Consider the following 23,899-nt stretch of genomic DNA (forward strand, 5'->3'; position numbering starts at 1 on the left):
GGCAAAAGACCTGTACTCAGAAATCTATAAGATACTGATGAAAGTAATCCAAGACAACACAAACAGATGGAAAGATATACCACGTTCCTGAATTGGAAGAATCAATACTGTGAATATAACTATACTACACAAAGCAATCTACACATTCAGCACAATTCCTATCAAATAACCAATGGCATTTTTTACTGAATTAGCTCAAAAATTTTACAATTTGTATGGAAACACAAAAGACACCAAAGAGCCGAATCAATCTTGAGAAGGAAAAACGAAGTTGGAGGAAACAGGTTCCCTGACTTCAGACTGTGCTATAAAGCTATGGTCATCAAGACAGTATGGTTGTGGCACAAAAACAAAACTATAGATGAGTGGAGCAGGATAGACAGCCCAGAGTTTAACCCACACACCTATGGTCACCTAATAGATGACAAAGCAGCAAGAATATTCAATGGAGAGAAGAGAGTCTCTTCAAAGTATGGTGCTGAGAAAACTGAATAGCTACATGTAAAAGAATAAAATTAGAACACTCCCTAACACCATACACAAAAATAAACTCAAAATGGATTAAAGACCTGAATGTAAGGCCAGACCCTGTAAAACTCTTAGAGGAAAACATAGGCAGAACACTGCTTGTTGTAAATCACAGCAGGATCTTTTTTGATGTACCACACAGGGTAATGAAAATAAGGACAAAAACAAATGGGACCTAATTAAACTTAAAAGTTTTTGCACCCCAAAGGTAACCATAAACAAAATGAAAAGACAACCCTCAGAATGGGACAAAAAATATTGGGTTGGCCAAAATGTCAGTTTGGGGATTTCCATAAGATGGTACAGAAAAACACGAATGAACTTCTTGGCCAACCAAATATTTGCAAATGAAAGAATTGACAATGGATTAATTACCAAAGTATACAAACAGGTCATGCAGCTCAATATCATAAAAACAAAGAACCCAATCCAAAAATGGGCAGAATGCCTAAAATGACATTTTTCCCAAGGAGACATACAGATGGCCAACAAACACATGAGAAGCTGCTCAACATCAGTAATTATTAGAGAAATGTGAATCAAAACTGCAATGAAGTATCACCTCACACTGGTCAGAATGTACATCATCAGAAAATCTATAAACAATAAATACTGAAGAGGATGTAAAGAAAAGGGAACACTCCTACACTGTTGTTAGGAATGTAAATTGGTACAGTAACTATAGAGAACAGTATGGAGGTTCCTTAAAAACTAAAAATAGAACTACCATATGACCCAGCAATCCCACTACTGGGCATATAACCTGAGAAAGCCATAATTCAAAAAGAGTAATGTACCACAGTGTTCACTGCAGCACTATTTACAATAGCCAGGACATGGAAGCAACCTAAACATTCATTAACAGAGGAATGGATAAAGAAGATGTGGTACATATATACAATGGAATATTACTCAGCCATAGAAAGGAACGAAATTGGGTCATTTGTAGAGATGTGTATGCGTATAAAGACTGTCATACAGAGTGAAATAAGTCAGAAAGAGAAAAACAAATATCGTATATTAGAGCATATATGTAGAACCTAGAAAATGGTACAGATGAACCGGTTTGCAGAGCAGAAATTGAGACATGGAAGTAGAGAACAAATGTATGGACACAAAGACGGGAAAGCAGCGGGGGGTGGGGGTTGTGGTGTGATGAATTGGGAGATTGGGATTGACATGTATGCACTAATGTGTATAAAATGGATGACTAATAAGAAATAAAGAAATAAAGAAATAAACACTTAAAAAAAGAAAAGAAAAAGGGCTTCTCTGGTGGCGCAGTGGTTGAGAGTCTGCCTGCTGATGCAGGGGACATGGGTTTGTGCCCCAGTCCGGGAAGATCCCACATGGCACGGAGCGGCTAGGCCCATGAGCCATGGCCACTGAGCCTGCGCATCTGGAGCCTGTGCTCCACAATGGGAGAGGCCACAACAGTGAGAGGTCTGCGTACCGCAAAAAAAAAAAAAAAAAAAAAAATCATAAAATTACCTGATAGTCAAAGCAATGATATTTGAAAGTGAGGAAAGTATAGGAACCTAAGTAGAAGTAATGTTTCCATACTGTACTAAAAATGGTAAAAAATGGTAAAATGTTGATAACAGTGGAGAGTGTTAAGTCACATGTGTATATTGTAATACAGTAAGTCCCCTACATACAAAGGAGTTCCATTCTGAGAGCATGTTCATTAAGTCCAATTTGTTCATAAGTCCAACAAAGTTAGCCTAGGTACCCAACAAATACAATCGACTATATAGTACTGTGCTGTAATAGATTTATAATACTTTTCACACAAATAATACATAACAAACAAACACATAAGTAAAGAAAACATTTGAATCTTACAGTATAGTACCTTGAAAAGTATAGTAGTACAGTACAACAGCTGGCATACAGGGGCTGGCATTGAGTGAACAGGCAAGAAGAGTTACTGACTGGAGGAGGGAGAGGAGGTGGGAGATGGTAGAGCTGAAGGATCATCAACAATAGGAGATGGAAGACAAGTTTCAAGTTCACTCACGCCTGATGTTGATGGAATGCATTTTCACATCTTTGAAAGTTCGCATCTGAACTTTGTAGGGGACTTACTGTACCCAGAATGATTTCAAGGAAACTGTACCAAAACCCTACAAATAAATCAAGATGGAATCCTAAAAAAAAATGTTCAAGTAACCCACAGCGGGGCAAGAAAAGACAAACGGAAGAATAAGAAACAAAAAAATAAAATGATAAAATGGTCTAACATATCAACAATTACCTTAAATATAAATGGTTTAAGTACACCAATTAAGAGCAGAGATTGGCATAGTGGATAAACACTAACAAATTGTCCTCAACAAGAATTCCTTGAATAAATAGATATTTCATTTCTTAAGAAATTAAAAAGGAAGAAATTATCATGAAAAATTTATATTGAAATTTTTCTTTCCTAATGAGGAAGCAAAGAAAATTTGTTCAAATGATCAAGTCCCCCAAAACTCTTTTGCTACTAACCAGTTTTATAACCAGAAAAACATTGATCTTCTTAATTAATTTTACCAAGCTAGCACAGTTCTTAAATAAGTTTTGATGCTGATAGCGCTGAGTACTTATTTATTATAAATAAAATATTAACTTATAAAACATAAGAGGGCATTTAATCCAAAATCACAATAAAATTATCCTTGGGATGCAAGATACTTTAATTTTGGAATTTATTAATATATGTCATCAAATTAATATATCAAAGGGACATACATAAAATAGTCAAGAGATAATGAATGATAAAATGAAATAAAATTCAAGACCATTTCTGATTTTTAAAAGTATTACACATTATATAAATGATTTTTAAAATACCCCATATTCTTCTATCTGTTTTTCTACTCAGGTGCCTTACATGAGTGAAGAATGAACAATAAACAATGAATAGAACAGAAAAAACAAGCAAACAGAAACGGTTCACAAAACTGCAAATAAACACCAAAAGGTGATATTTTCCCCTATCAAATAGTAAAAAGTTAAAAAAAAAAATGAACGTGAAGTCCTCATATGTTAGTGATTTAATGTTACAAAGGAAGACAAAATTAATAGATGATAGAAACACACATTATTTATGTGTGGTTAGGCTTCTGGGATATAAGAATTCCATGAAATGTTGAAAATAAATGTAATTATAGTGGAAATTAGTAAAAATTATCACAAGTGTAATCTGCTAATATATTACAGGAATCTTAAAAATGTATGCATTATTTAGCTTGACAATTATACTTCTAAAAATGTGTCCTGAGGAAAGAGTGTTGATTTTTTCTAAAGTTTTATTTACAGTGATGTTTATGGTTCATATGAGTGAACTTTAAAACTAAATAAAAGAAATTATAAAAACAAGCCTGTGTCAGATGCTGTTAATTCCTTATCCAAAAGTCATTGCCCATTTTCTTCCTTACTAACAGAACACTGATTTCATTCTGGGTGGCAAAGTGACCAGCCTCAAGAACTGACTCTCCCTCCCTCCCTCCCTTCCTTCCTTCCTTTCTGGCTGCATTGGGTCTTTGTTGCTGTGCGAGGGCTTTCTCTATTTGTCTCGAGGCGGGGCTCCTCTTCATTGTGGTGTGTGGGCTTCTCATTGCGGTGGCTTCTGTTGTTGCAGAGAATGAGCTCTAGGCACACGGGCTTCAGTAGTTGTGGCTTCTAGAGCGCAGGCTCAGTAGTTGTGGCACACAGGCTTGGTTGCTCTGTGACATATGGGATCTTCCTGGACCAGGACTCGAACCCATGTCCTCTGCATTGGCAGGCAGATTCTTAACCACTGCGCCACCAGGGAAGTCCAAGAAGTGATTCGTGATTGGTCTTAGTCCATTATGGAAATCCCATTTTTGTTTGCCAGGTACTCATGTCCTAGCATTCCCAGCAGTTTTGAGATACTTATAATGCCCAACTCTGGCCCATAACATACAAAGGGAAATCTGTTGTGGAGCTTCTAGGAAAATACTTCTTCACTAACAATGTCACGCTACTTTGTCTCTGCCCCTTCTTCCTGACTTTGACTCTGATGTGAAGATGTAATGCTTTGAGTTATGGTAACCAAGAGACCACAAGCATGAGGAAAAAATAGCAAGGTGCCCAGGATGTAGGATAAAAAGAGCCTGGGTCCTTGACAATATTGTTGATCTGCCCACCCAACCACAAGGATCCCTGCTTCCAAATTTCATTACATAAATAAATGTGTTTATGGTTCAAGTCACTGGTAAGTTTTATGTTACTTTTAACTTAGTACATCTTAATTTAATCAAAGATTAATTTGCCCACAGCAAAGCTGGGACTCAAACCCATGTGTATTCAATTTTTACTGAACACTGTGACTTTGAGCAAGTCACATACGCTCTCTGAGTCTCAGTTTCAACATCTAAAATGGGGCTCATAATACCTTCTTGGTGAGACTCGAGAGCCAAATGAGATAATGCACATGAAAACTCTTTACAAAGTACAGACTGCTATACAAGTACAAGCTGTTTTTACATAAGCAGTTGCAGGAACACAATACTGCAGTTCATTCATTTTTTCTGAGCTTTCTAGTGGTGCTGAAATAAATGACAACCAAAGAGGTGCTTAGACAAATGCACATTTCATCATGGGCCACTTTTTGAGAATTTGGTAACAGCAGTTTAACAGAAAGACCTATTTTTCTCCCTTGGAGAAGTTCAGGTTTGTAAATATGGATGGTTTTAAAGGTAATGGCCATGTACATGACAGGAACATTTCTCAGAGCTTGTTCTTATAGGAGTGCCAAGCTTTTTGATCATGAAGATGAATGTGATATTTAAAATAGATTTTGTCAAGCTAAGTAGCTTATTCCATCTGGTCCATCCTAATGTCTAGCATGACCTAACTTCTGAAGACTTTTCCTTGGTCTTGGGATCCCTTATTAACCATGTGGGCACCCCACTGTGGTATAGAATGCTATGTGTAAAGAGTTAAAATTAGAGTTAGTGCTTGTCTGTTAATATCCCTGGGCCTTAGTCTCTTCATTTGTGAAATAGGGAGGTAGGAAGGAGGCCGGCTAAATAATTGATACATTTTGTTTCAGTCAGAGTATCATGTCACTCTCCTAAATAAAACCATCCAAAGGGTTCTTGGTGTGCTTTTTAAAAAATTAAAATTTCTCATCATAAACTTAAAGATTCCCATGGTTTGGCCGATACTTCCCTCTGTGACCTCATTATGTACTAGTCTACCTCTCACTCACCAATCACCAGCTGCACTTACCTTCTTCCTCTTTCTTGAACATGCCTAGCTCATTCTCACCTTGGAACTGTGCACTAGCTGTATTCTCTCCCCAGAAGACACCTCCTTAGAGAGGCCTTCCCTTGCTACCTGATCTAAGCAGCCACCCAGTCACTCTGTATCAGGTCACTGTAAATAATTCTTGTCATACTTCCATATCTATGTATGTATCTTGTTCATTGTTTGCTCCACTAATTAAAAGGTAAGGTTCATGAAGGCAAGAATTTTGTCTGTTTTACCATACCCACAGTGGCTACAACCATGCCTGCCACTTTGTAGGTGTTCAATAAGTAATTGCTGAATTAATGAACAACTGCATAAAATATGTGAGTGTGAAAAAAAAATCTGCCGACTGTCTGTTCCCAGACTTTGTGTTCCCAGCTGCAGCCTAAATTTAATACCACCCCCAGGTTTTGGGACCAATAGGGACCTGAAGCAGGAACAATTAAGCAGCTCCAGCTCTGCAAGCCAGGGCTGTGTATAAAATCCCTGCTTTGTGGGTGGTTTTGTTCTGACCCTTACCACTAATTGGGATTCTAGACCCTCCCTAGTTCCCCATCAATGAAGCCTCTCTTGCAGTTTCCTCAGTGGCCCAGTCCCTCTAGACAGAGGCCACATTTCAGACTACTCAGTTCTTCTTTCTTTCCAATTCCCAAGACCTGATATCTGGCTCCTGAACCGCAAATGAGTGGGCCCTTCTTTAGTTGACATATGTCCCTAATACCAAACAGCCTTCCTAGGCCTTTGCATTACACATTTACTCTTGAAATACCCCACTATCTCATGGAATCCTCCCCTGCCCCTGATGTTGCCAGGTTGACTTCTTAATGGAGTTGTGACTGCTATCGTCACAATCTTTGTTTTTTTTGATGTGGACCATTTTTTTAAAAAGTCTACTGAATTTGTTACAATATTGCTTCTGATTTATGTTTTGGTTTTTTTGGCCCTGAGGCATGTGGGATCTTAGCTCCCTGACCAGGGATGGATTCCGCACCCCCTGCATTGGAAGGTGAAGTCTTAACCACTGGACAACCAGAGAAGTCCCCTGTCATAATCTTTGGTTTGTTTTATCTACTAAACTGATTAGACACAGATGGGGATGATTCTGCTAATCTTGGACTCTCTTGGTTGCCAGTCTGGTTCTTAAGATGTGACAGAAATAAGTATCCTGACCAGGGGGACTTACCTTGGAGAGCTCTTGTCCAGGCCCACAGAGTTGGCAAGCGACACACCGTCCCCATTGGTCCCAGTACTCATTTTCTTGGCAATCCATGGTGGGAATGCTATGGGTACACAACACAACAATTAGGGAACTAGCGGAAAGGGATTTCAAAGTAAGTAGTGCCTTCCATGTCAATTGGTTTATGGGCCTCTTAATCTAGTCTCTGGTCCTGGGTTATAAGGGTTGAGAAAGGCAACCCAAAACAGCTAATGCATATATAGCACTGACCATGTGCCAAGAACTCTTAAATGGCTTACAAGTAATAATTCAACCTTTAAAACAACCATACAAATAATTATTATTAGCCTAATTTTGCATATGAGGAAAATGAAGCACAGAGACCAAGGGATTCACCAAAGTTCACACAGTTAGTGGCTATAACACTTGCTGAACTGGAAAGAGAATAAGACAAGGAGCTGGCTTCTGCCTAGGGAGTAGAGAATAACCACAATCTCTCACATGTTACCAGCTATTAACAGTTTAGAAAGCACTTTAATACCCATTATATTTGATCCATACAACATCCATGTGAGGTAAGCAATATAGAGATTATCATCCTTCCTTTGTGGATGAGAAAGCTGAAACATGGTTCCCTTTTGCCAAAACTGTCTTTAAGTTTGAGGAGAACTAGCTGTCATTGCTTCTGTCCTTGTCTGGGTAGGAGGGGAGAATGACGCAGCATGAAGAAATGTGCTGGTACACTAAGGTGTAGATAAAAGGAAACACTAGTCACATAACAGTTCTCATAATACAAATGGCATAGGGCAGTGGCACTAGTATTGGTCAGAGTGTTGGGAGATATGGGTTCTATCCTGGATATAGGGTAACCAATCATCCAGTTTCGCTTAGGACTAAGAAGCCTCCTCAGGACATGAGACTTTCAGTGTTAAAACTGGGACAGTCTCAGGTAAATTGGGATGGTTGGTCAACTTACTTGGCTCTTCTTCATTCAACCTATGATCCTGGATGATTCACTTTATTTTTTCTGGCCTTAGTTACTTAATTTGAAGAAAGGGGGAAGTATATTCCTCACCTACCTTATATAGGTCTTGGGATGATTAAATGAGCTAAGGTCCATAAAAGCATTCTGAAGGATTTGAAAAGCTATACAAAATAAGACAGAGTTAAGTATGTAGACAGAGAGTTTTATACAAAGGTGAATTTTAATGTAAGTAACTGATACATGGAGCTTGCACTACTCAAAGAGAAAGGTGGGGTGAGATTCTTTTGTGCACTCCTTAACTTCATGCCAAGGTGAACTTCAGGTGGCTTCTCAAAGTACTGAAAGTCCTAAGTATGTACTTCCAGTCAGAAGAGAGGAGAGTGTGAATGTGCACCTTGAGAGACCATCACTCCTCCCTTCAAAAGTCCCCAATAGCGATGGGATAAGTCATCCTGTCTGGCATTTTTGCTTGAATGCACCTTTTCCCACCATCAACTGGGCCATTCTTTCCCATGCATTCATTCAGAAGAAAGTGGACTACAAAATCCATTTTTGCACAAGCTGAAGATGTTACCTCCTATGTTGTTTCGATTACTGGCCCATAGTGTCACCCTCAGTACGCACGCTCCCCTCCCTACCCCATCTTCTCATTAAGAACAAAAACCATCAGTGGTCTTACAGCCCTCATGACAAGGGAATTAAGTGTCATGGGCACAGGGCCAGCATATTGGTCTGGACAACTCCCCTGTATCCTTCTCTTGCTCACAGAAACAGAAAAACATTGTCAGGAGCCAAAGAGCAGTCCTGCCCTTGAGATAAGCTCCTTATATAGGCATCTGAAATCTCCATAGCAGCTGTTTCTGGCCTTTGGGTGTCTGAGACAGCCTATTCTGTTTGGTATCCAGAGCCCCTCCCATGTAATAAACATGTGGCATGATTTTTTTTTTTAAAAGTACTTTATTGCTAAAAAATGCTAACCATCATCTGAGCCCTCAGGGAGTTGTAATCTTTTTGCAGTAGTAACATCAAAGATCACTGATCACAGATCACCATAACAAATATAATAATAATGAAAAAGTTTGAAATATTGTGAGAATTATGGAAATGTGACACAGAGACGTGAAATGAGCAAATGCTGTTGGAAAAATGGTGCTGAGAGATTTGCTCAATGCAGGGTTGCCACAGACCTTCAATTTGTAAATAACGCAATACCTGTGAGATGCAATAAAGTACTCAGGAAGCATTAAGAGCCTGGGCTCCAGACTCAGATTCGGATTTCACTCCTGGCTTTGCCGATTCCTAGCTATGTGATTTTGCCTCACAAGTTACTAAACCTCTCTGAAACCCAGTTTCCTGATGAAAAGAGCTTGTTCATGGGACTGCTGTGAAGAAATAGGAAATGACTCATATAAACACCTTAGTATGGTGCCTGGCACAGAAGAAATGCTCAACAACTGTTAGTTAATTTTTGTTTTTGTTCTGATTATTATTAGATGCCAGTCTAGTAAATTCTAAAAGAGATTATGGTAGCTTAGCTTCCCCACTTCAACAGAAATGTAATTTTCAATTTTCTGAAAACAGTAAATACTTTTGAATCACATCCTGGTACATAAATGTTTTCCTGGGTGACAGAAATCTGAAAAGGAATGTCCTTCCAAATTTCAGTTTTTATCTTAAAACACACATACTATTTCTATCTAGCCCAAGGCTTCTTTCTTGTAGAGGTGTAGTAGAGTTGTGAGTTTCAAAGGTCTGATTATACTGTTTAAAAACAATAGCCTTAAGAGAGTCCAGATACCGGCTTCTGAGGTCCATTTTCACAATCTGATGGTGTTTGCTAGCAATTGTCAGTGCCTGACCCAGAAGGGGTAGATTGCTTTTCAGTTGGGAGGAAGAAGTGAAGGCATATGGTGTTTGGGAATAATACACCACGTAAGCAGGTTTGTACTGGTTTGGCTTTCTATACTGTGTTCCCCAGGCAATTTGAATCCATACTGCATTCTCCTCAGCATCTCTGAAGCTGACTGTCACATTTTTTAATGCTCTCTTAAGAATTTTCTTGAATGAACTTTTGAATTGTTCCATATCAAAAAGGTCAGTGTCTTCACCTGGTCCTTTACTCATCTGAAAAACATCCCAAACTTTCTGATGCCGATGAAATTGAGTATAAATGATGTCTAAAAGGGCTGCATCATTGAGACTTGCACGATTTTCCTCACAAAGCAGAACCAAGTCCTGAACAAGAGATTCCTTTCTCTGCCGGAAGTTTACAGTCTGCAGTTGATTTTCAGACAAAAAATTCCAGGTTTTTAGTATTGTCATCATTTCAGTCAATGGGATTTTCAAGATGGTCCTCCTGAAAAACTCGGAAACAGTTTCATCCATCTCTTTGGCACACATCGCCGGCTGGCTCTCTCATCAGATGTTCCCGCCTGCTGCACCTTCAAAGCCACCAATTGCAGTTCCCGCCGCCCTGGCATGTGGCATGAATTTTAACATGTCCCTCTAACTTTGGCTTTGAGACCTGTGTCTAGGCAAGTTGGGCGTATTGCCAAATCCCCATATCAGGTCCCAGGGGATGAACAAAGGACTTTTCCCCCCTCTTTTGTCAAACTGTTTATCCAAAGCATACAAATTAAACTGTCTTTCATTATAAGTTTAACAAATTGCCTTTTTAAAAGAGAAGAAAGCCACATAGACTCTGATCTGTTTTGAAGAAGTCAGGGCATATGGGTAAAATTGTCTAAGAATGGTTAAATTATTACCCAGGGACAAACTCAGACCTTATGTAAAGTTCTTCCCTGTGGTCAGCAGTGTCCTGTGGTAGATGTACTGCCTTTTTATTTTAAGAGAAGGTGAGAGAGAATAATTAGGTTTTGAGAAAATCAGAGCTACTCTGAAGCATCCTATAACTGCAGCTAACACTCTTCTAAAATGTCACAGAAGATGTCTGAATCTTCCAAACTGCTGTATAAGACAGCAATATAGACAGACCTATAAGATTTTGACATATGTATATACTCATACAAATGCTATCCAGATAAAGATACAAATACAAAAACCTTTCCATTACCTCAGTAGACCCTTTCATGCCCCTTCCCAGTCAATGCCATCCCCGTCTCCCAGGTAATTTCTATTCTGACTTCTGTCACAATCATTAGTTTAATCTGTCCTTGAACTTCATATAAATTGGATTCATATAAGAGCACTCTTGGGACTTCTCTGGTGGTCCAGTGGCTAAGACTCTATGCTCCCAATGCAGGGGGCCCGGTTTTGATCCCTGGTCATGGAACTAGATCCCACATGCTGCAACTAAATATCCCACATGCCACAACTAAAAGATCCCGCACGTGGTAAAAGAAGATCCCACGATTATACCCCAATAAAGATGTTAAAAAAAAAAAGAAGATCCCATGTGCCACAACTAAGACCCTGCACAGCCAAATAAATAAATAAATAAATATTTCAAAAAAAGAGGACTTTTTTTTTTTTTTTTTTTTTGGCGGTACGTGGGCCTCTCACTGTTGTGGCCTCTCCCGTTGAGGAGCACAGGCTCCGGACGCGCAGGCTCAGCGGCCATGGCCCACGGGCCCAGGCGCTCCGCGGCATGTGGGATCTTCCTGTACCGGGGCACGAACCCGTGTCCCCTGCATCGGCAGGCGGACTCTCAACCACTGCGCCACCAGGGAAGCCCAAGAGGACTTTTTTGTTTCTGGCTTTCTTTGCTCAATGTAATGTCTGTGAGATTTATCCATTACACTGTATGTAGCAATATTCATTCCTTACCATTGCTGTGTAGTACCCCATTATATGGATATGCCACAATTTATTTATGCATTTTTTTGGTTAATGGACATTGAACTGTTTTTAATTTGTAACCATTTACAATAAAGTTGCTATACTATGGTCAATTGCTTTTCAAAAAGAGTGCCAAGACAGTTCAATGGGAAAGGAACAGGCTTTTCAAAAAAAGGCACTGTGACAACTGGGTATCCACATAAAACAGAATCAAATTGGACCCTTACCTCACACCATATATAAAATTAACTCAAAATGGACCAAACCTCTAAATGAAAGACATAAACCTATAAAACTCTTAAAAGAGCTTTATAAGAAAACATAAAAATGTTTATAATTAAATATTTCTTTCTTATAAGAAAATATAGGTATAAATATTTGTGACCTTTGATTAGGCTATGGTTTCTTAGATACAACACCAAAAAGAAAGCAACAAGAAGAAAACAATGATAAATTTTACTTAATCAAAATTTAAAACTTTTGTGCTTCAAGGACAATATCAGGAAAATAAAAAGACAACCCACATAATGGGAGAAAAAAACCCTATAAATTATAGAGAACTGATTTTATATATATATATATATATATATATATATATATATATATAAAAAATAGAGAAATCTTACAACTCAACAATAAAAATGCAAATAACCTAATTAAATATGGGCAAAGTACTTGAATATACATTGCTCCAAGAAGATATAAAAAATGGCCAATAAGGATATTAAAACATGCTCAACGTCATTAGCAATTAGGGGAATGCAACTCAAAATCACCATGAAATCCCACGTCATACCCACTAAGGTGGCTATAACAAAAAAGGGGATGATTAAGTGTTGGCAAGGATGTGGATAAATTGCAACCCTCATATATTGCTGGTGAGAATGTAAAGTGGTGCAGTCCCTTTGGAAAATGGTTTTTCAGTTCCTCAAAATAATAAACATAAAGTTACCATGTGATCCAGCAATTCCAATATTTAGTATATACCCAAAAGTACTGAAAATATATATCCACACAAAAATTTGTACATGAATGTTCCTAGCAGCATTATACATAATAGTCAAAAATGTAGAAACAACTCAAATGTAAATTAACTAAGTGGATAAACAAAATGTGGTCTATCAATACAATTAAATATTATTCAGCCAGAAAAAGGAATGAAGTACTCGATGAGGACTACAACATGGTTGAAACTTGAAGATATTATGCTAAGTGAAAGAAGCCACACAAAAGGAAAACTATACGATTCCATTTATATGAAATGTTCAGAATAGGCAATTCATAGAGACAGAAAGTAGGCCAGTAATTGCTAGGGGCTGGGGAAAGGAGAGAATAGGAAATAGCTACTTAATGGATATGAGTTTCATTTTGGGGTAAGGAAATGGCTTGGAACTAGATAGTAGTGATGGTTGTACAACTTGGTGAATATGTTAAAAAACAGTGAATTATACACTTTGAAAAGTGAATTTTATGGTATGTGAATTATGTTTCAATTTTTTAAAAAACCTAGTTCTTCAGCTTTTTCTTTAATACTGTGAATTACCCTGTATCATTCTAATAGACATTGTTTAATTTATTCCCCAAATTAAAATTTTAAAAAGCTACTATGAATATTCTTATATATGCCCTCCAAATGATTTTTTCCCCCAAATTTATCTAGTAGGTGCTATTTGGGTATATTGATTGGGTTTAACCAGAGGTGTTGACAAGTGGCAAGATGACTAGAATATCTCTTTATTTTGTCTGTCTCTGTCATGTGACTGCTCACTCTGTCCATCCCCCTGTCCTGATCCACTCCCCCACTAAAAAAAATAAACTAGAAAAATAAGAATGCAACCTGACAGGGAAAAGGAGAAGTAATGAGGCTGACATTAATAATAATTCCCACATGAGCTCACTGTGCCTTAAAAATTGATGTTGGATAAGTTTCTCCTGGATGTTAGATACTCAGACTACTGCCAGTGCAGCTGCCTCTGGCCACAGGTTACGATTGCTGCTCTTCTCAACTTGCACATGCCTGTGGGATGAAACATTCTGTCTCTAGGACGGGTGGGCAGAACAAGATGACAGGTCTAAATTAAGAACTCAGGACTTCATGGAAGATATTTGCTTTTCCTGGGCAGTGCAGGAGATGTGGGATTAAAGAGGATGAGAAAGACAGCAGCTGGTCCATGCCCTGCCCATTCCTCTCCTTGTGAGCCTACCCAGTCACCCACGTGCAGAGGACTGGCAAAAATCAAAGTAGTTGCTCAGTCTGGCCGTGAGAACAGTACTTTCTTTGAAAATCAAGCTTCTAATCTGTGTAGTGCCCTCATCATTTCCAGATGTTTGGCCTATAATTCAGATGTTGCTTTATCATTTGGTGCTGGCTTTCAGCCTTCTCCTTCCTGGCCTGGCCCAGGGATACTCCTATCTCAGCTTTCTCTTGCCCATAATCTGCTTCCAAACTATGAAACATCTTATCTTCCTCCTGTCCAAGTATTTGTGAATTCTGCATTCCTCAGAATGGTAAGTGGTCCCAGGTCCAGCTCTGCCATCAGAAGCATGATCCTCCCCACTTCCAAACTCAAGGTCCCAATCATATCATGAGGATTTGGTCAATCTCTTTGATTAGTGGTTCTCAGTATAGGCTGCACCTTGGGAGCTTCAAAAAAACACTTATACCTGGGTCACATTCCTGAGATTCTGATGTATTTTAAAAATTCACCAGGTGATTCTCATGTGCAGCCAACTTTGAAAATCATTGTTTTAAGGGCTCTTTTTGGCTCTTGTATGTTTCACCTGAATATAAGGTGCAGTCAGAAAAAAGTCTTTCTGTTCCCCCATATTCAGAGGGAACTTGGTGAGGGAGTAACCTGGGGCCTACCCATTTTTTTTCTGGAAATAATAGGTGATAGAGTTAAAAGGGCTGAGGGTGGAATGGTTCTTTTAAAACATGTTAGATCATGTCATTTCCAACCTCAAAATCCATCGATGCCTCTCCACCTCACTCAATAAACTAAAGTCCTTATAACGGTCAATGAGGTTTTAGATGATCTGCTTACCACCCCATCACCTCTTTGACTCCATGATCTACTATTCTTCCTATTATTCCCTTAACTCCAGCCATGCCAACCTCCTTGCTCTTCCTCAAACTAATCAGGAAATGCTTCCACCTTAAGGCCTTAACACTTGCTGTTCCCTTATTCAGGCATGTTTTCCCCCAGATAACTACATGGCTACCTTCCTCATCTTCTTCAGTTCTTTGATATAAATTATCTTCTTAGTGAGGTTTCTTGACCACTGTTTCAAAACTGCAAGTTCCCTCCATATTCCCTATCCCTTCTCCTGTTTCATTCTTCTCAGTAGCACTTGTGACCATCTGACACACTTTATCTTATTTACTTCCTTATTGCCTGTTTCTACCCCAACTAGAATGTAAGCACCATGAGATCATGGTACTGTCGTGGTCACTACTTCATCCCCCATGCTTAGAACAGTGCCTGGCATACAATAGGCACTAAATAAATATTTGTTGGATGAGTGAATGGTAAAAATTTACAAAATAACGGTAACAATCTTCTGAGTGAAAGGTTTCACAGTTTTAAAGGGTTTACTATCAGTTAGCTCAACATGTCCTTCCAGTAACCCTGAGAATAAGCCATGGATTATTATCACCAATTCATAGATTTTAAAAACTGTGGCTTAAAGAAAAAAATGCCTCTAAATTTATTTAACTAGCATTAAATAAAGCCAGAACTCACAGGTGATTTAAGACTCATGAGTTTGGCATGCTTTCCAAGGCAGTATTGAACTCTAAAATAGGGAATGGAGGTCCTCCCAGGCTGTCACTTAAATTTACTATTTCATCAGCAATCTTTTAGGTTGGGACAAAGGTATGTTTTGAATACTAATATGTGTTTAAAGAATGGCTAGACAGGGTTTCTGCTCAAGCCCTAGGATATGAGGGCCAGGACAAAGATGGTAGCAGTAGGAACAGGAATGAAGTGATGGTGGGAGATACAGATCTTACAAAGTAAGTTCACAGGACCTTACAATTACATGGATGTGAGAGCCAAGAGAAAGACATAAGTCAGAGAAGATTCTGAGAGTTTCTTCCTGAGAAACCAGGAGAAACTCAGGGTGCAAAAAGTGTGAAAGGGGAGTTGCTTGTTAGGAAAAAAAGAGACAATGCACTCAGTTTTTCAAACTGTTTTAAGTATGAAAAGTTTGAGGGGACAAAGGACCATGTCAGTTGTGGTGCCTAGCAGGCAATTAAAATATGTAGAACATAGGTTGGGCTAGAGATAAGTCAAATGCATAAAAATACCAGCTCGTGGATGCACGTCAGAATCGTCTGGAGTACTTTAAAACATACCTATTCCCTAGACCAATTAAATAAAATCTTCAGAAGGTAGAGCACCATTGGCCTAGGTAAATCATGGCAGAGGCTTAGATGAGCAAAGAAAAATGCTAAGAACAAAACACTAAGGGACATCCATATGTGAAGCTAGTAGAGGAAGATTAGCCAGCAGTAACCAAGAAGGGGAATCCAGGGAAGAAAGAATAGAACTCAGATGGGACAGTACAGGACAAAGTTTTAAGAAGTAAAAGATGAGCAGCAGTGTCAGCTGTTGGTGCAGGGAGGTGAAGGAGCATCAGGACTGGAAATATATTATTTTGTTGGTATGTGACAAAAATAAATTGTCTTAATATTCAAGTATATCACAATATGTGCATGGAATAGAAATAATTCAGAGACCACAGGTGGTTGTTACAGTTTTTAACAAGCTTCTCTTTCCATTTCCAAAGTGGCTGAAGAAATACAACTGTTAGTGATAGCAACATTTGGTCCAGTAATGTCAGGATTAGTATACCAACAGAGGAGAATGAAGGAAGCTGTGCAAAATTAAGGAAGTCACACCTATTTACCTTGTTCTTTATTCTGGTGTACAGAGCAACAGATAATGGCTCAGCAAGAATAAAGATGCTGGAGTAGAAAAGTAAAGAAAATTTTATTATAAACAATTGTCACTGTACAGATAGAATTAATATCCAGTTGGACAATTTCAATTCAGCCAAAAGCAAATGTTAACCATGTGAGTTAAAATTTTTCTCCTTCAAAACATGTGGAAGCACACACATCCACAACAAAAAAGCACAAATCTAGAAAAGACAAACATAACTTAAAAGACTGTAAATTGAGGCGGAAAAAAAGCTAAAAAATATATAAATATTTAGTTAGTGTCTGGAACTGCTGAAAAAAATTGTTAAAGGGAGGGGAGAAAAGAACTGTGTAGCCAAGAATATGGTGATATAATTAAGACCAGCAATCTTTGGGCTGATTATGAGAGGAAAATATCACTTTAATGATTGCTGAAACAGTCTTCCCAAGTGGGAGCAAAGGTACGGAACTACGCTGGATGATGTTCAAGGGAAAAATGAGATAATGTATGTGAGAGTGCTCTGGAAACTCCAAATTGTGCTACACATGTGAGGGGTTGCTATGAGTGTTGTTTCTATTCCACCCAGAGTTTGGGAGCAAAGGACATTGGAGAGAGGCTACAGGCCAAACAACCAATACCCAAAACCCCTGCTATTGTTCCACAGTGTCCCTAGCCAAAGTGAGTCACATTCATGTACTGACCACCACAAGATACAATGAAATTAGTGGTATCATCAAAAATTAGTTACATCGCCAGCAGTACTAGGTGACTTTCCACAGAGGATATGCTTTTGACTGAGTTCTCCCAGCTGAAAACTGGATTAATGGTATGATTTCTTTACAGGGCTAGGAGCTGGATAAAACTCAGTCAAGTGCTCTCATTTCTGATTTTTATTAATGTTCTTTGGTCTTGCCCCACATTCTCTCCACCCTGTCCAGTTTACCAACTATCTGGAATAGTTGTATCTCTCTGAAGATGTCAATAAGAACAGTGCCTTTTCTCCCACAGCAATCATGTACACTATCCCTTGGGGATCCCATGTATCCCCCTATCATGTACACTATCCCTTCCTCATAGGTCAGAAATATCCTAAAGAAACAGACATACAAACTGATGAGCATTTGCAAGCACAGCTCAGGGCTACTTATCCTTCCAATCTGAATGGGAGAATCAGTCCATAGAATGAAGCCTGTCTGTACAGGATGAGATATTGATGCCAAAATATTTCTTGCCTTTTATTTTTTAGACTTCCTAAGAAAAAGAAAGGTGGCGGGGTAGTGGGGAAAAGGTGAAACTGATACAACAAGAAGCCTATGATTGCATATGTAAATGCACATTCTATAAAACAATGTTCAGAATTGTACAATCTTAGATGGGAGCTTAAAACTCATCTTAGTCCCAGCTTCCTGTTGCCCAATAAAGAAATATCATCCATATCTACTTGAACTCACCTCAAGTAGAGTAACAGACACCTCAGTACTCATACGACAGCACATTTCATTATGGTTTATTTTTTTTCTCCTCTTTGGTAACTGACTAAAACTTCAAACCATCAGATAATTGAAAACATATTCTCATGGAATCCCAAAAGGATTCTTCAAGACAACCTAACCTCATTCCCTTGATGTTCCATATGGGGAGACTGAGGCCCCTCTAGAAGGGATAAAATTTCCCCCAATTCACATAGTTGGTCAGCACAGAGCCAGGACTAGAATCTAAAGTCTCCAAATTTAGGGCCCAGTGCCAAAATTAAAAAAACAAAACAAAACAAAACAATACTGACCTTGGAGTAACAAAAATCTGGTTTCTAGTTTTGTTCAGACACTTACTAACTAAATGATCTCTAGCAAGTTTCATTTTCTTTGAGACTATTTGGCTACCTGTACAATTAAGACAAGAGGACCTGGACCTTCCCTAGTTGGGGTGAGGAGTCAGTGGGATTATGGATTTGAAAGTACCTGGCACACAGTGGGAACTTAAGAAATAATTTACAAAGGAACTTGTCACATTCACCCATCCTGTTCCTTTTACAGTGTTTCTGATCACTTTGAAGGTGCCACCATCACCCCACCTTATATAGCTCAAAGCCTCAGAGTCTTATTTGACTTGACAGCATGCTATAAGAGAAATGATGAAAAAGCTGGGCTGTTTGACTTGGGAATGAAAGATGAATGGGGATCTGTTTTATGGTTTTCAGATCTCTGAGGAACTATCATGGAAGAGAATGAGCAGACTTGTCTGAGTGGCCCCAGGGAGAATGACTAGAACCTCTGGAAGCCAAAGGGAGACTGAGTTCAGTTTAACAAAAGGAAGAACTTTTGCAGAGTCAAGGCTTTCTATGAAGGGAATGGACTCTCTCAGAGATCAGTAAGTACACTCCCTTTGAAAGTATTCAGGCAGAGACTAGCAAAGATGTTATAAGGTGAAGTCAATTGGGGTGAAAGAAAATTATGATTCATGAACTTTCTACTATGAATTTTCTACCTACTATGCATCAGATACTGTGCTAGATACTTCACAGGGATTATTTCTTTTAATCCTTCCAACAAAACTATGACATGTCTACTATTCTCCCTTCAGACTGAGTTTTGGAGACGTTCAGTATTTCTCACTGGGGTTACTACTGGTATTATAAGTGAGTGGTGCTCAACATCACTAATCATTAGAGAAATGCAAATCAAAACTACAATGAGGTATCACCTCACACCAGTCAGAATGGCCATCATCAAAAAATCTACAAACAATAAATGCTGGAGAGGGTGTGAAGAAAAGGGAACCCTCTTGCACTGTTGGTGGGAATGTAACTTGATACAGCCACTATGGAGAACAGTATGGAGGTTCCTTAAAAAACTAAAAATAGAACTACCATAAGACACAGAAATCCCACTACTGGGCATATATCCTGAGAAAACCATAATTCAAAAAGAGTCATGTACCACAATGTTCATTGCAGCTCAATTTACAATATCCAGGACATGCAAGCAACCTAAGTGTCTATCGACAGATGAATGAATAAAGAAGATATGGCACATATATACAATGGAATATTACTTAACCATAAAAAGAGACAAAACTGAGTTATTTGTAGTGAGGTGGATGGACCTAGAGTCTGTCATACAGAGTGAAGTAAGTCAGAAAGAGAAAAACAAATACCATATGCTAAGACATATATACAGAATCTAAAAAAAAGGTTATGAAGAACCTAGGGACAGGACAGGAATAAAGACTCTGACATAGAGAATGAACTTGAGGACATGGAGAGGGGGAAGTGTAAGCTGGGACAAAGTGAGTGAGTGGCATGGACATATATACACTACCAAATGTAAAATAGATAGCTAGTGGGAAGCAGCCACATAGCACAGGGAGATCAGCTCGGTGCTTTGTGACCACCTAGAATGGTGGGATAGGGAGGGTGGGAGGGAGACGCAAGAGGGAGGAGATATGGGGATATATGTAAATGTATAGCTGATTCACTATGTTGTAAAGCAGAAACTAACACACCATTGCAAAGCATTTATACTCCAATACAGATGTTAAAAAAAAAATAAGTGGGTGGGAAGAACAATAGTTTGCTGTCTCAACCTGGTTGGTACTAAATTCAGTAGTACTTCATTCTTTGTGCAAAAAAATCCCACTCTCAACACGTATCTCTAAATGCCCTATGGATATCGTATTGATCCTGGTTGGGAATGATGGATAAATAATATGCTTAGGATCACAGACAGCAGGTAAGTAGCAGACCCAGGACTTGAATAAGCTGTGTTTAACTCAGAAAGTAGATATCCTTTCTATTTGTACCATCCACAGAAATGGATGGAATTGGGATTGGAATACACAACATTTTAAAGTCTAAACCAATCCCAAGAGATAGTGATTCTCTCATATTCCTCTCTTTTCAATCTCATATAATTTATCAACTTCTAAGTTCTGCAGATCCAACTTCTGTGATGTATTGTTAAATTCATCGCCTCCTTTCTACTCCCATAGTCACCACCTCAGTTCAGGGTCTCATTCCCTCTCTGCATCTAGTTTATCTACATCTCATGTTTTCCTATTCCAATTCAGTTAACTCATGTTTACCAGATTATTCTTCCTGAAACAGAGATTTATATTTTTTCTTTAGCTCAGAAACTTTCAATGATTTTCCACAGTGTGACGAATTGAACAGAAAATCTAGCATCCAAAAGTCTTCCACAGTTTTTCATCAATCTACCATGTCAACTTTAACTTTCACTTTCCACGTAATTGTACTCTAAAATCCAGTTCAGCTGGTGTTCTTTTCACATGCTCTGAGTTTCCCTGCCTCCAAACAGTTGTTCCTGTTTTTTTCCTGGCTTGGACTGCCTTCTCTCCTGCCTCCACCTGTTGAAATCCTATCTGTGTTTCATGGCCCATCTTAAATAATAATAATAGTTAACATTTATTGAGTGCTTATTTTGGTCAAGCCACTGTGCTAAGTGTGTGCAAGTATTTCACATGGATTATCTAATTTAATCCTCACAAAAACTTGATAAAATAAGCTCTATTTTTATATCCATTTTAAACTAGATTAAAACAAAATTCAGACAGGGAAAAGTAATTATGCTTGTCCAATGTCACACAAGTTAATAAATGGTAGGATGGGATTTGAACTCAAGTAGTCTGGCTCTGGAGCCCTGAAAGATGATACAATGTCAAAACACAAACAATCAAAAAACACTTTCTGATTTACTCTGGCTCAACTAGATGTGATCCTTACCTGACAATACCAAAGCGTACTTTAACTGGACCTTTAAAGCTATTTTGTGTTATATTTATTTATTCTTATACCCATGATGAGGTCCCAGTGGGCATAGACTATGTCTTAGGCATCTGTCTGTCTCACACAGTGGTGGCACAGAGTAGGTGCTCAGTGAGTCTGTTATGTTTAATTGAAGGTATGTTGGGGTGAAAGAGGGGACAGGAGAGTTATGTAGGGGAAGATGCCCATACTCTCCTGCCTTAGCCACCCTGCAATGGTTTCATACTGGTCAGCACTGCCAACACCTGTCCAAACAAGACCTTGCAGTCTCTGCTTCCCCAGCCTAGTTTCTGGCGGGTCTCTACTTGTCCCCCAGTTCTCACAGCTGCCTCGGCCTTTTGGCCAATGTTTGATGTAAAGCAGGATCAAAATATCACTGCCTTGGGCTCAGTTTCCAGGAGTGAGGGATCAAGTGAAACCCAGCCGGATGGGTGAGACTGAAAGCCCCCAAATAGAGCTTGCAAACTCTTTACACAAGCCCCGACTTGCCCAGGGGCCACGTGGGTAGGCCAGCCACTCAACGTCCCTCGGGATGCTTCACAAATCTGATCCAACTCCTCCCTCCCTCCCCTAAGCTCGTAGCCTCCTTCTCTTTTCTCTTCCTTATTTCCTAACTGGAGATACTCAGGGTGTTTGGGCGGGTCCACACATGTTCCCAGAGGCCATAATGGTCCAGTACAAGCCTACTCCAGGGGAACTGGCTCACCAAGGCCATCAGGGTATTAGCTCAGGTCCATGGCACCCTACACAGCACTCTCTGGATACAGATGGATGGGCAGACAGACAGCCACAGGACACCTTCCCAGCCATTCTGACTTTGTAGCACCTTAGCAGGGTCATCCTAACCTGATCCTGAACTTGCATCTCTAGGCCCCACAGGTCCAAGCCACCTTGCCATGCCAGAGGGTGTTCCCACACTTACCCTGTAAATAAATGTATGGATGGATCTTGCTCCAGTGAAAGAATCCCTGGACAAACGTACCTCAGCGCAGGCCAGACATCCCACCAAGCCCCCACTTCTCAGCCGCCAGTCTCCATACTACACTCACAGTAGATGAAATTCGTTACAATCAAAGCTCTGCTCTGACTCATTTCACATCCACATGTAGCAACAACAGCCAGAACCTATTCTCTTTTCCTTTCATGCTACGCCTACTTCTCCGCCCCCATGAAGCAGCTATTGGACCACTTGAGTGTCTAGGTGTGGCTACACAAAGAAGTTTCACCCCTGACAGTGAGAGTGGGGGAGGAGTTGGGGAAGAGTGGGTGAATAGTGACCAAGCCACGCCTTTGGCAAGAACTGAAAAGCTTCAGGGACTGAAGCAGGGAGAGAGGTAATGGAAGCAGGAGAGATTGTGGAGCTGAAGTTAAGATCTGTGGTGTCAAGGGAGGATTGGTGTCTTCATGGCAGAGTGTCACTTCCTCATATAAGCCTCACTAATCAAAGTCCTGCCCTGTCCACTGCACTCTGTTTATTTTCTTACTGGCACTGAATTGTAATCTGTAATAATTATTGATTAAATTCCTTGATTGTTTAATGTCTGTCCTTTCCCTTCCACTAATTGGTAAGCATCATGAGCTAATACTTAATAACTAACACTTATGCAACACTTGCTATCTGCCAGTCACTCTTCTCAATATTTTACATATATTAGCTCATTTAATCCTTATAACTACCCTAGTTTTATTCACAATTTAGAGATAAGAAAACTAAGGCATAGAATGATTGCCCAATTGTCAAACAGCTAGTAAGTGACAGGGCTGGGAAGGAGTCTGGTACACAGGAGAGGAATAAATAAACTAGAGAACCAAGTGTAAACGACAAAATGGGAGAGGTCAGAAAGACTTTGAATATGTTGAACTTAGCCAAAGAGCCCTACAGATGAAGAAATGTGAGCTGGCAGCAAGGGGACCCTTTAGCCTGGGTGTACTCTCCCACCTGACACAACCCTGCTGCCTTTTAGTTTTTCAACACAAGTCCTTTCCAGCTAAGTTGGGAACATTCTTCAAGGTCAGGATTAGGGGCCTTTCAACAACCCTAGCCTCAAGAGCTCCCCCTCCCTTGCTCCCTATGAGCCATGTCTCTCTCTCTCTTTTTTTTTTTAACTTTATTTTTTATTTTTAAAAAATGTTTATTGGGGCTTCCCTGGTGGCGTAGTGGTTGAGAGTCCGCCTGCCTATGCAGGGGACATGGGTTCATGCCCCAGTCCGGGAAGATCCCACATGCCGTGGAGTGGCTGGGCCCATGAGCCATGACCGCTGAGCCTGTGCGTCTGGAGCCTTTGCTCCACAACGGGAGAGGCCACAACAGTGAGAGGCCCGCGTACCACACACACACACACACACACAAAGTTTATTGGAGTATAGTGGATTTACAATGTTGTATTAGTTACTGCTATACAGCAAAGTGAATCAGTTATACATATACATATATCCACCCT

The 23,899-nt window shown here is 39.5% G+C and overlaps 2 protein-coding genes across 4 annotated transcripts in view; both read right to left on the bottom strand.

Moving 5' to 3' along the window:
- Positions 1-22,562, bottom strand: part of EDA2R (ectodysplasin A2 receptor) — a 69,724-nt gene extending 47,162 nt beyond the window's left edge. For all 3 annotated transcript variants that reach the window (XM_049704636.1, XM_033439139.2, XM_033439140.2), the window contains exons 1-2: positions 22,381-22,562; positions 6,977-7,073 (exon numbers count right to left, since the gene is read on the bottom strand). In XM_049704636.1, the coding sequence (XP_049560593.1) occupies positions 6,977-7,047 (71 nt within the window). In that variant the 5' untranslated portion in view covers positions 7,048-7,073; positions 22,381-22,562. The remainder of the gene's footprint in view (positions 1-6,976; positions 7,074-22,380) is intronic.
- LOC101283849 (centromere protein N-like) lies at positions 9,566-10,389 on the bottom strand. Its single transcript, XM_033439142.2, has one exon. It carries the CDS (start codon positions 10,353-10,355, stop codon positions 9,624-9,626), a length of 732 nt encoding a protein of 243 aa, XP_033295033.1. The 5' UTR covers positions 10,356-10,389; the 3' UTR covers positions 9,566-9,623.
- Positions 22,563-23,899: the final 1,337 nt, after the last annotated feature.

Source organism: Orcinus orca, chromosome X (genome assembly GCF_937001465.1).
Source record: "Orcinus orca chromosome X, mOrcOrc1.1, whole genome shotgun sequence".
NCBI classification, from domain to species: domain Eukaryota; kingdom Metazoa; phylum Chordata; class Mammalia; order Artiodactyla; family Delphinidae; genus Orcinus; species Orcinus orca.